This window comes from Narcine bancroftii, chromosome 1, assembly GCF_036971445.1.
Source record: "Narcine bancroftii isolate sNarBan1 chromosome 1, sNarBan1.hap1, whole genome shotgun sequence".
In the NCBI taxonomy this organism is placed as follows: domain Eukaryota; kingdom Metazoa; phylum Chordata; class Chondrichthyes; order Torpediniformes; family Narcinidae; genus Narcine; species Narcine bancroftii.
Window position 1 is genome coordinate 341,401,994 of NC_091469.1, and position 16,302 is coordinate 341,418,295.

The 16,302-nt window shown below is 42.8% G+C and overlaps 1 protein-coding gene across 3 annotated transcripts in view; it reads right to left on the reverse strand.

Moving 5' to 3' along the window:
- The window catches only part of LOC138749032 (sodium-dependent neutral amino acid transporter B(0)AT3-like), a 54,407-nt gene that overhangs the window by 10,320 nt on the left and 27,785 nt on the right, over positions 1-16,302 (reverse strand). For all 3 annotated transcript variants that reach the window (XM_069910078.1, XM_069910070.1, XM_069910062.1), the window contains one exon: positions 11,140-11,344. In XM_069910078.1, coding sequence (XP_069766179.1) covers positions 11,140-11,344 — 205 coding nt within the window. The remainder of the gene's footprint in view (positions 1-11,139; positions 11,345-16,302) is intronic.

Genomic DNA, 16,302 nt, shown 5'->3' on the forward strand with positions numbered 1-16,302 from the left:
TTAACTTTCAGACCCCTTTGGGAAAACAGAGAGTGGAAAACGAGCAATCAGAGTATACAGGACAGTCTGAAGTCAATTCGAGGACAAGACTTAGAGACTGTTCCTTTAAAAGATATTAGTCATCCAGCTTGCAAGGAGACATTTTTAAAAGCAATTTTCGTTGACATAGATCCCCTAAACGGACAAAAACCTAAATTAAAACAGGCATTAGAAAGCGGTCCCGCAGCTATGGCTGTACAGTTGCCTGCTAAGACTTTTGACCAAGTTATTAAGGAAATTAATCAGGAATTAGAGGAGCGAAATACCAGTAATGCGGCATTGGAAAAACAAAAAATGCTCCGAAAATGTGTAGACCGCTGGAGGAAGAGGGGTTGGTTACCCGTGGGCACTGAGATGTTCCTGACAGGTGAAAAAAAAAAATTTTAAAACGTAGAGGCTTAGATAAGCTGGAAGAAACAAAACACAGAAGGGAAAGGAAAAGTGCCTGTTTCCAGTTTCCAGCCACGAAGTGTCCGGGTTTGCTCTCTCCCTCCCTCCTTTCACCCTCCCCTCTCTCTCTTCTCTCCCCCTCTCTCTCTTCTCCCCCCCTCCTCTCTCACCCACTCCCCCTCCCAATCCCAATCTGTGGCGGTGCTGCCCTGAAATCCCCAGGTTGGGCAGGGCAGAGAAATACAATTTGGTTTTAATTTTGTGCCCACAATTCCAGCTCCGCATCAAATGGGATCCTGTTTTATCCTCTCTCCCTCCCTCTTTCCCGCACCCCCACCATTGCGGGATCAGGGCAGACATTGTGGGCTGACGTGTAGCTCACTCGAGGTGGGAGGGAAGGAAGGAGTGATAGTTCCCAGTGGTGGGAGACCCAATCTGATCCAGACCAGTGATCACAGGATGAGAACCTTTTAAAACCTTTGAAACGAAAGTGTTAATCTGAAGACTTTTCTCCCAGTGGGGCCAGTGCAAGGCATTTTCTCTCTCTATCTCTTGTGCTCTGTGTATCTGCCTCTCTATCTCTTTCTCTCGCTATGCTCTCTCTCTCTCTCTCTCTCTCTCTCTCTCTCTCTCTCTCTCTCTCTCTCTCTCTCTCTCTCTCTCTCATAGTCTCTGGATGTATGTGATGTCATGTATGTACTCTGACAATAAATCATTTATAAGTGAGTCTTATACTATTAAACAAAACGGGACACAGAAAACAAAATCTTTAATAGCGAGTCAGCAAAAAAGAGGGTGAGAGACAAGGAGATGCAGTACTGCGATGTCCTAGCTATATTCGAAGAATTTGGTCTCCCTGATAACCCACCTATTATGGCCCCTGTAGAAATAGCTTGTAGACCCCCGCCCTATACATATGTGGAGTCAAAAGGTGCCCCTGGCACCCCAGATGGGATCCTGGAGTCACGTCCCTTATATCCAGATATTGAGACACGGGGGTGTGACAAGAACCTCGGGAATAGGGACACATCAGACGAGGTACAGGCCCCTTTAATAAAAATAGAAGGGGGAGTAATAGATGTGGAGACCCCTCTGGAGTCCAAGAAAATAGAAAAGGAGTTAGAGATACAGAAATGGAACATGAAAAAGGTTCAGGATAACATTAAAAACTTAAACAGAGATATTAATGTGCTGGGGCAGATCAGTGAGGATCAAAAAGAATTAATGGTAGGTGTATTGAAGGAAGTGGAAAAGATAACTACAACACTGTCAGGAGAAATTAAAGCTGAAGGAATGGTAATAGGAGTAAAGGACGAAAAGTGTAGTACAGATGAGGAAACGAGATACGATCCACCATGGGAGGAAAGTAAAAGGAAAAGACTCGGGAGGGAGAAAAATAGACATGCCTACCTGGACATAGTTAGGACAAAAGAGAAAGATGTGAAACAACTAAACTATGGCCGAAAAGATTATCTTAGAGATGAACGTGACCAATATACCTTTGACCCTGAGACATTGGAAGCTGATAGGGACAGTGACAGTGACGAAGAAGAGTCAGAACAAGGTGGGATAAATAAATGCATGCCAAGAGTAAAGAAGGAGCAGAAATCCCCAAAAATTGAGATATCAATGCCCATTACTGATCACGGGACGGGGAACTCAAAAATATGTACCCTGGTCACGAATGGACTTAGAGAGTTTAATGAAAAAACTACCTCTGTTGAGTAATGGGGCTAGTCCATGGATTTCTTGTTTTGAGCGAGAAACCTGCCAAGAACAATTAGCACTCGCAGATGTCAGAACTATCATGATAAGATTAAAGGCAGAAGGGGCCCTGAAGCAAATAGAGAGAATTGTAAGAAGCAGTAAATTGGGGGATGAAATAGAATTTAACCCACTTCGGAATAAATTTTGGGAAGCACTTAGAGAAACATTTCCTACACCCTATAGTTTGGATGCCTTGGTAACCCTTCAACTAAAGGAAGGAGAGACTGCACACGAGTATTTCACTCGAGCATGGGACTTATGGGAAACAGGGACTGGAGAAAGACCCGACCACAGCCCCTTAGGAAGGGCTCACTTTCGTAATGGGATAATAAACGGACTACCTGCTACGGTTCAAGCAAAATTAAGGGACATTGTGGGATTAGAGACAATGTCAGAGGATTTGTGGAAAAGACACCTGACACATGCAATCAAACGACATCGTCAATCAGAGCATGCTAAGTCAGAAAGTGCGTCCCAGAAGGAGGTGGACAAAACAACCGATAAATTGGTGAGAGCCATAGAACATATAGGGGTTAAATTAGCGGCCTAACAGATAGTCCCACAGGTCATGGGGCCAGTGATAAATCCGGGACCCCAAGTAAGAAATGGTTGGGAAAGACAGCTAGGTACAATGTATAGAGGGGAACATGCAGTATGCTGGTACTGCCAAAATCCTGGACACTACCAGCGGAACTGTCCGGAGGCTGGGAGAGCAAGGGGAAAAAGATTACCCTCTATTAGAGGCTATCGGGGAAGAGGAGGAAACTTAAGAGGACAAGCAAGGGGTAGGGGTGGACACATTGATGGGCCCCAGAGAATCGGGGGGTGGCAGAGTGATCAACAAGTCCAGGCACCTCAGTGTAATGACTATATTGAGGAAGGTGCTGAATTTGATTATTGACGGTGCCCAGGAGAATCAAAAATCACGCCTCCCTGGGAGCCACCAAAAATTTGGGGGACGGTAAATGGAGAAAAAATTGAATTTATGGTTGACACAGGGGCAGCAGTTACGACAGTGATTAAAAAACCCCCAGGGAGCACATTTTCGGGCAAAACATTATCTACAATAGGATTCTCCGGGATAAGGGAAACACAGCCCTATACAGATAACATCGACATGACATTTGGACGACAAAGGGTTAAAACGCCTGTCCTGGTTGTGCCAAGTTGCCCCATTAATTTATTAGCAAGGGACATTCTTACCAAACTAGGAATAACCATACAATGTTCTGAGAAGGGCCTTCGGTTAACATACCCAGGGGATACAATAAGAAGGGGAGGACAGTTTATAGTAATGACCCCATCTAACGCTTCAGAAGACTCTGTGGAGGTTAGTATTTTCTGGAGTCGGCTACTGTATGATGAACCAGGCCCAGGGCTGATTAAACAGTTTTTTGAGTGGAGGGCCAGTATTCCTCGGTATGGGGATTACCATTATCCACTAGATCCTATGCATGTTACATTAAACTACACCATCCACCCGGACCAGGAATATGAGGAGAGGTGGGACTCTCTAAAAGAAGGGAAGACAGAAACGATACATTGTCCATTTATCTTTGTAGGTAAGGAGGGAATAGCTGCTATGGTTGTCATGACAGAAGAACAAATGGAGTGGTTCTGCTTAGGAGTAGAAAGTGTGCCTCATGTGACCTTGGGTATTGCCAAAGATCATCACGCTCGACAGCTGGGTCCGATGGTAAAGGAAGCGATAGGGTGTGAATACAGGCAGACAGAAATCCCGGGATATTCCACCTCGGAGGGAGGAAAATTTGTCAGACTGAATATTGAAGCATGGGACCAGGTTGTGAATGAGAAAGTAGAAAGAGACCGAGCCATAGAAGGAGAAAATATTGATCACAGAGACTCAGACAAATATCTTTCTAATCTGAGTCCACATATATGGACAACGGGGCCCTATGATGTGGGAGTAATAAAAGGAGAGGTATTTCTAGAATTGGCCAACCCCGGGCAGAAACCAATATGGAGAAAACAATACCGCTTGTCGCCCAGTCAGGAGGAGGGTATTAAAGGAACGATAGAAGGGTTAATGGAGTCAGGGGTTTTAAGGGCGGCACCTGACAGTATGTGGAACACGCCCATCATGCCTGTTCCCAAACAGGGTAGAAAAGACTGGAGGATGGTACACGACCTCCGGGAGATTAACTTGGCTACCAAGACCATCGGGAGACCAGTCCCAGACCCATACGTAGCACTTAGGGCTCTGAGTCCGGAGCACGAATACTATACTGTCATTGATCTGGCAAACGCATTCTTCTGCTTGAATTAGCTGAGGAATGCCAAGACTGGTTCACTTTCACTTACCAAGCACATCGGTACACATACACTAGATTACCTCAGGGTTATAAGGACAGTCCAGGACTGTTCAATCAGGCCCTTAGCGAAATCCTAATGAAATTAAAGCTCCCGGAAGATGTTACACTGATTCAGTATGTAGACGACCTACTATTAGCAGGGAAAACGCCACATGAGTGCCTGACAGGGACAGCAGTTTTACTCAAGGGGTTAGGCGAGGCTGGATTTAAAGTAAAAAGGTCGAAATGTCAGATCGGAAGGAGGGTGGTAACTTTCCTAGGAAGACTCGTGGGTAAAAACGGTACGGCCATGTCTGAGGCACATAGAGAAAAGATACTAGGGTATCGAAAACCTACTACAGTACAGGTCATGCTTCCCCGGGCTCTGAGCCTAATTAAGGTGGCGGGCCATTCCCCAGATAACACAAAGGAAGGGAAGGGAAACACGACGGCTGACAGGGCAGCCAAACAGGTTACTGGTTATCATGAACATATACAGGGGATGATTTTGAGGTCCCATAACAAAAAAAATGAATCTGAAACTAAGGAGACTTGTAGCAGATTGAATGACTACACAGATGAGAAGGGAGAGGGACCCCCACCGAATATTGAGCACCTAATAGAAATACAGGAAAAAGCTAGCCCAAGTGAGAAAGAGGAATGGATGAAACGCGGTGCCACTCGACAGGAGATCAGCTATGAAAATCAGACAGTACATGTTTGGCGCTCCCCTATAGGTACGATAGTTGCCCCTCGTCAATTACTCCCGCTATTATTTGAAGAAGCACATGGGCCGACTCACATTAGCACCACCAAAACTTATAATACGCTTAAACAACATTGGTGGAATCCCCACTTACGCGAGCACATTGACAACTTTAGAGCTGAATGTACTATCTGCAACGGGCATAACCAAAGGATCACCTTACCCCACCCGCTTTTACGATTTCCAGTACCGACAGCCCCGTGGAAAGAGATCTATATTGACTATACAGATATGGGTACTGACCTTAGGACAAAGGAGGGTTACCGATATCTTTTAGTGGCAGTAGATAGGTTCTCACGATGGGTGGAGGCTATTCCAACAAAGAAAGAAGATGCGGATAGTGTAATAGGCTGGCTAACGCGAGAGTTAATACCCCGCTATGGAGTCCCCAGCAGGATATGCTCTGATAATGGGTCTCACTTTAAGAATGAGCTGATCCGACAGGTTGAAGAATACCTAGGGATCAAACATCGTTTTGGTAGTGTCTATAGGCCTGAGAGCCAGGGGTTAGTAGAAAGGGCAAACAGAACGATAAAATCTAAATTAGGGAAAGTTTTAGGGGGGACCAGGTTGAATTGGGTTGAGGCATTGCCATTAGTACTGATGTCTATGCGACAAGAGAAGGCCAAAGATACCTTCCTGTCACCGCATGAGATTCTAACGGGTCGACCCATGCCCGGTCCAAAGACTGATCCAGCATGGGTTAAGTTGTGGGAAGAAAGGGAAGTGGAACCAGATCATTATATGCAGATGCTGGGTAATATGGTTGCTTTAGTTTCACAACAGGTGGCGAATGCTAGTAAGGAGAACCCGGACACCGAAGGAGTTCCAGTAAAGGAGGGAGACCTGGTGTATATCCGTAAACCAGGTAAAGTACATTGGACTGAATTTAGGTGGTCTGGACCATACACTGTTACCGCCGTAACAGATAGGTCGGTAAGAATTGACAAACCAGGGGATCATAATTGGCATCATTTTGCCTACTGTTCCAAGGCAAAACAGCACGTAGCCAGCCTTGACAGAATTGATGAGACTCATGCAGACGATACCGGGGGCCCTATGGGCAGTACTACTAATGGGATGCCAGATAAGTCAGCAGAATAGCTCGGATTCCTGCGGGGCCAAAGTTATTCTAAAGGTAGACATAGACAGGGATAACACCTTCCAGTTCGATCTATGCAGTATAATAGCGTGTGGTTAGAATGAGGCGTCCTGGAGAGGATATGATGTTTACATGTGTGCCTTTCAAATAGGATATCCTAAATGGGGTCTACATGTCTGTCCGTCTTGGGGTGAGGTTTGGTGGTGGACAGGACCCGACACTAGATGGATAAAAAAACCCCTTAACAAAGGGTCCAGCAAACCTTATTATAATTTTTTCACTAAAATCTCCCTGATACGTGGTGCTGTGACCTATTCAATGAAAGGAGAGAATCCCCTGATTTTGACAGTAAAGGCGGGGCTGCGCAACCCGTGGAATATGAAGGGATGGAGCTCTAGGACATGCGAGGGGGGCACAGGGAGAGAACATGGTGTCGGAGACCTCTTCTATCTAATGATTGGAGTGTCTATTAGTGGAAAAGATCCTTGGGGAGTGGTGAGGTTCGACTTACAAACATACACAAAGGACATAATTAAACCCACTTCGAAAGAGGGGGAAGTGAGAAAATTCAACAGTACGAAGATGTCCAGGGGAGAGAAGATAGCAATTGAGACAGGTATTGATGAGTCAAACTCCTGGATAGATCAGATGGGTAAATATGCGGACTAAGCAGGGTATGGGAACTGCTGGGTCTGTGCCCGAGGAAGGCCATTATTACGGATGAGCAGATCAATTTTTGAGGAGACAGATGCTATGGACTGCGCCTTGAACCTAATGTCAGAATCCAACCCACTGAATAGGTGTCTGATATGGGAACAGACGTTTCCCATAGCTCCGGCTAATGTAGCTCCCCCTGTCTTTAGATCCACAGGCATAACTAATGTTACTTGTTTTGCCAACAACAACACAGCAGCGCACGTTTTCCATGTGGGTTGGCTGCCCAGCGACTCGTGCAGGACTCATGTTGATCTCTCACATAGCAGTAGTGCAACCCGCTTGACCCAGGCTAGGGCGGATATTTGGTGGTTTTGTGGAGGAAGAGTGCTGTACAACTGGCTCCCCGCTAACTGGGATGGTCGGTGTGCTCTAGTAACCCTTAATGCGCCAGTGCTGATTGTCAAAAGGCAGGAGGGAGACGAGGATTCCCTAGAATTGCGCCACACAGAGAGTTGGCTGTGGAGAAAAAGGAGGAGTGTTGGACTCTTGGGGCCGGGAGGAAGGTACCCTGATGGGGTATGGATTGATGCCATTGGCCAAGCCCGGAATATTCCGGACGAATTTAAATTAGCCGATGAGATTGCAGCTGGGTTTGAAAGTTTTCCTGTTTTTAGTGCAATTTTTCCCATCACTGTAAATAAGAATGTTAATAGGATCAACCTTATTCACTATAATGTCCAGCGCCTTGCAAATTTGACCAGGGACGTTGTTGAGGCAATACATCAACAACTGTCAGAAACTTCCCTTATGACACTTCAGAATAGGATAGCGATTGATATGGTCCTGGCAGAGAAAGGTGGAGTGTGTGCTATGTTTGGAGATCTATGCTGCACTTCTATCTCTAATAACACAGGGCCAGATGGATCACTCACTAAGGGGTTAACGAAACTTAGGGCATTGGCGAAAGAATTAAAAGCCCAGTCTGGAGTCTCCAATCCTGTTTTATCCTGGTTACAGGGAGTGTTTGGGAGATGGAGCACATTGTTAGGACAACTTTTGCTGGGTTTGTTCATTTCTGTATCAATTTTTATCACTTGTGGCTGTTGTTGTATTCCATGCATTCGAACGCTGGTCACGAGGACCATAGAGAGAGCCTTTGCTGACCGTGATGAACTGCCTCCAAAATATCAAGCTGTGCAGGCTGTGGAGCAAGACTATCTCACATTACAGGAGGCGGAGAAAGTTGCTGAGATCGATCTGGAGTCTGAAGGGGAATGTGATGGGAAGGAGGGATTGTGAATTAGATTGTTACACATATAATTTTAACCTTGCTTGTAACCTAAATATTATAACCTTGATTGTAGAACAAATATTATAACATTGATTGTAACACAAACATTATTAATCAGATTGTAGAACAAGTATTATGAATTAGATTGTAGACCATATGTTAACTTGGGAATTTACTAATGTACGGGGGGTTAGCTAGTTTTTTGCTTGGGGGAAAATGGGATGAAACTTGTAAACGGGCAATGGGATCGGGGTGACGGATGGGGGGTGTACGCAAAGGAGGGTTGGGGGAGCCCTCGCCCACCAGCCGAACTGCCCTGTGAACAGAACCCGTATAGAGCTTGGCAATAATAGGCGAACTAATGTAATGCGGTGGTAGCATAGTCAGGGCGAGATTGTCCTCTAAAGAGGACAAAGGAGGGATTGTAAGGTAAAACATCATGAGATGGGAATGTGTAGGGAGTTACCCGGTACAGGGCTGTAACAAGAAGGGGAGGTGTCCTTGTACTCCTGTTAGGTAAAACATCATGAGATGGGAATGTACAGGGCTGTAACAAGATGTGAATGCATCCTTGTACTTACAAGATAAGAGAGACATTGATGGATTGAGAGGCAGGAAGCTAGCAGGGAAAGGATAGCAACAGTTTTAGTCATTGGACAAGTAATGATATGATGATGTTCTAAGCACATATCCAAGGGTATAAAAAATCACCATTTTGCTGATAACGGCAGAATGCATTCTCCGACTAACATGGTTGGTCGCAAGTGTTACAATCCGGTAATAAAGAACAAAGAACCCTGATTTCGACTCAGCCTGGTGTTTGTCTCACTCATTCATGAACAAAGCAGACCTAACAATAGGCTTTTTCAATTAAGAGTGGGGGAGATTCAAACTAGAGGGCATGGTTTAAGATTGAAGGGGGAAAATTATAAGGGGAACATGAGGGGAAATTTCTTTACGCAAAGGGTGGTGGGGATGTGGAATGAGCTTCCGAAAGACGTGGTCGAGGCGGGACCATTGGTTACATTTAAGAAAAGACTGGATAGTTACATGGATAGGAGAGGACTGGAGGGGTATGGTCAGTGGGACTAGGAGGTTGGGGATTTGTTACGGCATGGACTAGTAGGGCCGAACTGGCCTGTTCTGTGCTGTAAGTGGTTATATGGTTACATCCACAATACATTGAACATTTTTAACATCTGCTGATCTGTTTTTGTAGTCAGTTAATGTATGAAGAAGATCTCTAAAACTACAAATCTGTGCAATGTGGGGTTTCTTCTGCCAGTTCCATTATCATCCCACCTGCCAATGTTGTGCATGTTGGTTAACTGGCAGCAGTAAACTTTTCTATACATTCTGTTTAACATTAACCTACCCTAAGGGGAGTATGTGGGCATGTGGAGAGGGAAATATTGGATAAAAGGTGTGGGGTGGGAGCAATGGGATTGTTCCTCTGGAAGGGAGCATGGACCCAATGGGCTGAATGGCATCATGCTTATTACAAATTAAAGTAAGTAAACAAGGATGCCTTTGCTGGCAACAATTAGATTGAATGCAAGTGAATTTCAATGCTCTTATTTAAATAATGCAATTGGATTATTTTATAGCCACCAAAGTAACTAACATCTCATCTCACAACATCACCCTCTCTCTATACTCTGTTAAAGCATCAGCCCCATATTGACCAAGACCAAGGCAATGTCAGGTTGGGCACAACTACTGAAGCTCTTAAAACATAAGAATAGGAGCAGGAGTAGGCCATTTGGCCTGTCGAGCCTGCTCCACCATTCAAGGTGATCATGGCTGATTGAATGATAGGTTCATTTCCACCTACCTGCCTTTTCCCCCATAGCCCACAATTCCTGGACTCTGTAAAAATCTATCCAACCTTGTCTTACATATATTCACTGAGGTAACCTCCATTGCTTCAATGAGGAGCAAATTCCATAGACTCACCATCCTCTGGGAAAAGCAGTTCTTCTTCATCTCCATCCTAAATCTCCTACCCTGGATCTTGAGGCTATTTCCCCCAGTTCTGGTCTCCCCCACCAATGGGAACAACTTACCTACCTCTATCTTTCATGGTTTTATATGTTTCTATAAGATCCCATCTCATTTTTTTCTAAATTCAAGTGAGTACAGCCCCAATGACTCCATATCTCTGCATAGGCTAACCCTCCTTCCCATCTCTCAAATCAACCAGTGAACCTCCTCTGCACCACCTCCAAAGCGAGAAGATCTATCCTCAAGTAAGGAGACCAGAACTGCATGCAGTGCTCCAGGTGTGGCCTCATCAGTACCCTGTACAGTTGGAGCATTATATCCCTTCTCCTTTAATCTTTAATTCCTTGAGCAATGAAGGCGAGTATTCTATTTGCCTTCTTGATAGCCTGCTGCACCTGCAAACCAACCTTTTGCAATTCATGCACAAGCACTCCCAAGTCACTCTGCACTGCAGCATGTTGCAAATGTTTGCCATTTAATTTACTCTTAGTTTACTTTTTCCAAATGATACATGTTAAGTTTTACCCTATTACTTTCAAAAATTAGGGCATTCGTTGGAAATATTCTTGGACTCAAATATGTTATGGTGATAATGAATCTTGCCTTGACATTATGAGGAATAGAAATTTATCATTTTATGTGAATAGTGCATCTTTGTTGAACTCCACTTCTGAAGTTCGTTCTTATTTATTTCAATAGAGTTGCAGCAAAGAATTGTGAATATTTAACAGGTGTTACCTTAACCAACACATACCCAGCCTCTCCTGCAGCAATGCAATGATACTCAGTAAACTGCACAATATCCACATACCTGCAATCATCTCTTTAGGAACACATTTTGGAAATACCTTCAGATCTAACAAAGGAGTCAGAATGCCCTCTATGTTGCCAAACATGGATGACAGACCCAGACTGAAGAGCATGAAGAAGAACAGGATGGCCCAAAGTTGAGGGACAGGCATTCGGACAATGGCTTCAGTGAAAGCAATAAACACTAGTCCAGTCCCTGAGGCACCCTAAGCAGGAGAAAATAAAGAGGAAATATAATGATACAGTTTTCCTTTTCAAACAAAAATTAGTTAAAAAAAATAAAGATATGAGTAAAACTGGTTCCCTTTTTCCCAATGGGCATCAATTGGTTTTAAAAGGAATACCATAAATCAATATTTTTGTCATAATGAATGTAAAACAAGTCTTTCCTTGCATTTATGCTTTGTCTTGTTGGTAACATTCTTGTGAATTGACACACTATCCTCCATAATATTATTGCATTGTTGAGCTCACAGATCTGGAAAAAAATTCCAAATGAGGTTTGAACTATAGAACGTTACAGCACAGAAAACAGGCCATTCGGCCCCTCTAGTCTATGCTGACATTCATCTTGCTAGTCCCACTGACCTGCTCCAATTCCATAACCCTCCAGGCCTCATCCATCCATGTATCTATCCAATTTATCCCAGAGGGGAGAAATTGCCCTTTAGCCACTGGCACAAAATGGGTGTGGGAGAGTTGTTGATCATTCCGGAGAAGCAAGTGTTCACAGTTAAGTATAAATGGCAGATATTTAGCACTAATGATAGCAGATGAATATCAAACCTGTCCATATAGACTGAAGATTAAATTTAAATTCTGCCATTTTATTTAAAGTCATATCACTGCTATTAGTATGGTTGAAATTGTACCATAAATGATAGTGTGCTATCCTTGGGCTTAATGTCTGTAGTTCCATGAAAGTGGCAACATAGATAAACAGACTGATGAAGAGGACACTTAGCATACTTGCCGAATTTAGAAGTATGGATGTTGTATAAAATACTGATTAGGCCACCCCTGAAGTGCTGTTCTGGTCACCATGTTGCAGGAAGGATGTGACTGTGTGGGAAGGAATTCCATTAGAATAGGTCTTGATTATTTTCCTGGAAGGAATTTATGGAGTGATCTGATAGAGATGAATACAATTTGAGAGGGACAGGTAGGATAGAGAGTCAGAACATTTATCCCCATGGAATGGGTATCAAAGCAAAAGTGTAAGTGCTTGAAGAAAGAGAGGGGAGTTCTAAAGAGAATTTGAAGGATTTATTTTTAAAAAATCATGCAGTGTGTGGTAGGTATCTTGAACATGGTGCCAGAGGAAGTGGTGGAATCAGACAATCACTATATTTAAGAAACATTTAGAGAGACACTAGAAGAGGCAAGACATGGAAGAATAAACTCTTATGGGATCAGCGTAGATGGATAATATGGACATAGTGCTGAAGGGTCTTTTTCTGTGCTGTGCAACTCAATAACTGATCAAGATGCACAACTTCATATTTACTGAAATTCCTTACATCAGTATCAGAAATTGTACTGCATTGCTCACCTTGTTTTTTCTTCCTGACCAAGCTTTTTTATATGAATAAAATTTTGTCCTCACCTTTTTCTTATCCAAGGGGAAGGGAACAATTGGTGATATCAAGCAATACTTGATAACACCAATATGACTGAAAATATTTCAATGGCACACAAGTAGAGTGAAGATTGGAAAGTTGGGAGGCATGAATGGTTGATCATTATGTGATAAATCTCAAAAAATACAGAGGCAATAGAAATGATTTGAGTCTCAGCTGAGGTGTTTGAAGTAATTTTCCATGCTCCTGCATAAGATTTGAAGTACTTTGGTACTGTTCTATCTAAAGAGTCATTGATGATCAATGCTCTCTGTTGTGTTCTCCTTGGCTTTCTTTACTTTTTGTGGTCCTGCATGTTCACTTAAACTGGAAGTCTCTCTTCCACAACCTCCACTGCAAAACAAAGCAACTAGTTCTCATGCTGAAGATCCTGAATCTCCATGCCCAGAATTCCTGCTGGCCTTTTGACAGCTCACTCTCCTCACCCACAGCTCACTCCCCCCACCCACATAGAAACATAGAAAATAGGTGTAGGAGTAGGCCATTTGGCCCTTCAAGCCTACACCGCCATTCATTTTGATCATGGCTGATCATTCACTCAGTACCCTATTCCAGCTCTCTCTCCATACTCCTTGATCCTCCTAGTCCCAAGTACTAATCTAACTCTTAGGCCTTTGAACTGTTTTCATTTTAAAATATTTCATGGTCACTAGACATTTTTAACAGAGTTCAAAAGAATCATTCCACAATTTTTAAATAATTTACTTTAAATGCACCTTCAAGAAGACGTTAATTGAAGCACTCGGATCAAGTAAATCAAAAATCCCAGAGCACTTACTGGTAAATGAATGAGGTTATATGACATTCATCAGTCATCTATGGCACTACACATCTAACTGATAACTTGGTTCAGGGCATTTTCCTTTGCCCTGGACTTGCAGAGTCCATCAACAGAGCACGAGTTCAGATGCACCATCATTTTACACATACAACATGTTCATTATGCGTTCTTTTACAAACCAGATTACCCACTGCACATTATATGCGTGTGCACAGTATACAATAATTTTTTTTTTACATGTTGAATAAAAAGGTGAACTTAATTGACCAGCCATTGGCTCTAAATTAAATTGTTTTTTTAAATCACTTAAAATGATCATATAACATGTTAAATAATGTTTAAAAAGCTGGACAACATGTTAAAGTTTAAAAAAAATACAAGAACTAAAAATACACCAATTAAACTACAAACCGCTATACATGCTTGGAGGATTGAAGGAAAACCTCTCAGACACAGGGGGAATAGACAAACTCCTGATAGACACCAACAATTAGTGAATAAACAGTAATGGTTACCACATATCTGCCTGTGTAAGTCTTCTTCATTACCATCTGTAACCCCTTCAAAGTCTGATATTCATTTTCTTCATTAAAAATACGTCAGGACTGCCTGCAAGCATTCTTCAGTCACCATGGTCGATATTGTCATGTCATCGCTGTTACTGCTTTAGTCATCAGTGGTGGAATCACCATCATCATTACTTACTAGGCCGGATTTTCTGAATCCACTGCAGATAGTTTCTGGCATAATCTTATCCCACGCTGTGGCAACCAATTCACAAACTTCAATATAGGTTCCTCTTTACAGCCATCTGGCTGTGGTGAATTCATGAGTGCTTTCTGCATCCATTCCTTTCTGATCTGCTGAACATCTTGAATGGATGATTAACAGAAATATCGAGTGGCTGCAGTTTACATGTCAATGTAGACGCCAATAGAATTTAGAGACTTTTGTGCTGAATGCTCTTTGTGAATGCCATGGATCAAATAGGAGTAATGATTTCATTGAGGGGAAAAATCTGCCTGGTTTAGGCCTGTAACACCTTTCCACGCAGTTTCATAACATTGGAGTCCATCCAGCTCTTTCTGTTACAGTGCACAATGACAGTACTGGGCATTTTTTCCCCTCGCAGCAATGTTTCTCTTTTAAATATGATCATTGGCTTCATTTTAGTGCCACTTACAGTGCAACCATGTAAAGCATGACTTTTCATGTCTGGTTGTGGTTATGGCCACAGTTTTTGTTCCAGAAGCAGCCACGGTTCATGTGGTCAAAGGCCGTTGGGCCTTCATCCATGTTAATGACATCCACAGGGGTGATTTTAAGTTTGCATTGTTCATTGGCAATGAAGTTGTGGGTATCAATGCTTTTTTTTGTTCTCAATATTCTGGAAGTCACTGACTTATAGTTGTTCTAGTTCTTACCAACAAACAGTTTCACTTCATGAACTTTGATATCCAGGGGATATCCCCACATTAAAATCCAGGATGCCTCTTTCTCGTGACAATAGCCTTGCTTTCATCTGAATGGCGACTGTAAATACTGCCTGATTTTATTCTCTTCGACTAAGAACCCACTCCTTCAAGTCAGACTCTAACTGTGGCCATTTAGCTTTTGGGCAACAACACGTGCGCTTTCGTGAATTCATCCTCTCAAGTGCATCTTTCTCTTTCCTCCATTCATGAGTGGAGGATTCGCCAACCTCGAACTTTCTCGCTGCTCTGTTGCCAATTTCTTCCGCTCTGGTAACAACTTTCAGTTTGAAATTAGCAGTGTAAGATTTGCATTTGACTTCCAACATTGTGAAAACAACTGACATGCTAGATCTCAAAGGTAGCACTAAATGCGAGGGGTTTTTATACTGATTAGGCTAGATCATAGGCTGACGATGTTATCTGCACATGAAAAGAACACACTCAATTTATAGCTAGCGTCGGGATGTAATGGTGGCAATAAAAGAACACAATTTATAGCTAGCATGGGAATGTCATAGCGGCAGTAAAAGAACACACTCCATTTATAGCTGGTGTAGGGATGGAATAACAGCAATGAATGAATGCACACATGTTAAAGCAAGTGTGGGAATTGCAATAGCAGCAGTGAGAGAATGTGCACATTTTAAAGCAGGTGTGGGAAATGGGTGCATACAAAATGTCAAAATTCAGATCTTGGGAATATCTCTTTGGCCTGAATGCCATGGTATTCTGTGAAACATGATATTCTGGCTAGGGCACTGCACCTTATCAATGTTAATTGTCCAGATCCATCCCCTGAGGGACGAGATTAACAAGATATTATTATTTTTAAAAAAACTTCTTTAAAAGAAATGTTGACAGAATTAAAATCCTGCTTAACTCTGAAACTTGTTTTCCATCTATTTAATTGATTTCTCTCCAAAAAGATTGCAGGATTATATCATCTAGATAATGGGCGATTGACACCTCTTGGGTAAATTGAATGGGTGCAGATTAACTGTGGCAGACACTGGGACCATGGGAATGTGTTTTGTCTCATGTCCCAATTAAATACAAATTGCTCGTCAGGCAGAATTTAGAATACTGCACCAATGTGGTCTATGCATGCATCCTATATGAAAATATTTTTACACTATTTATGATTCTATGTGTGTTATTGCATGTGCGCCATTTATAGGAGTGAAAATACAGTACTCTTATTTGACCAGTTGCTCATTCCTGAACTCTGTGTTTCAATTCAGAAGTACAGAGGTCAGGAATAAATTCTC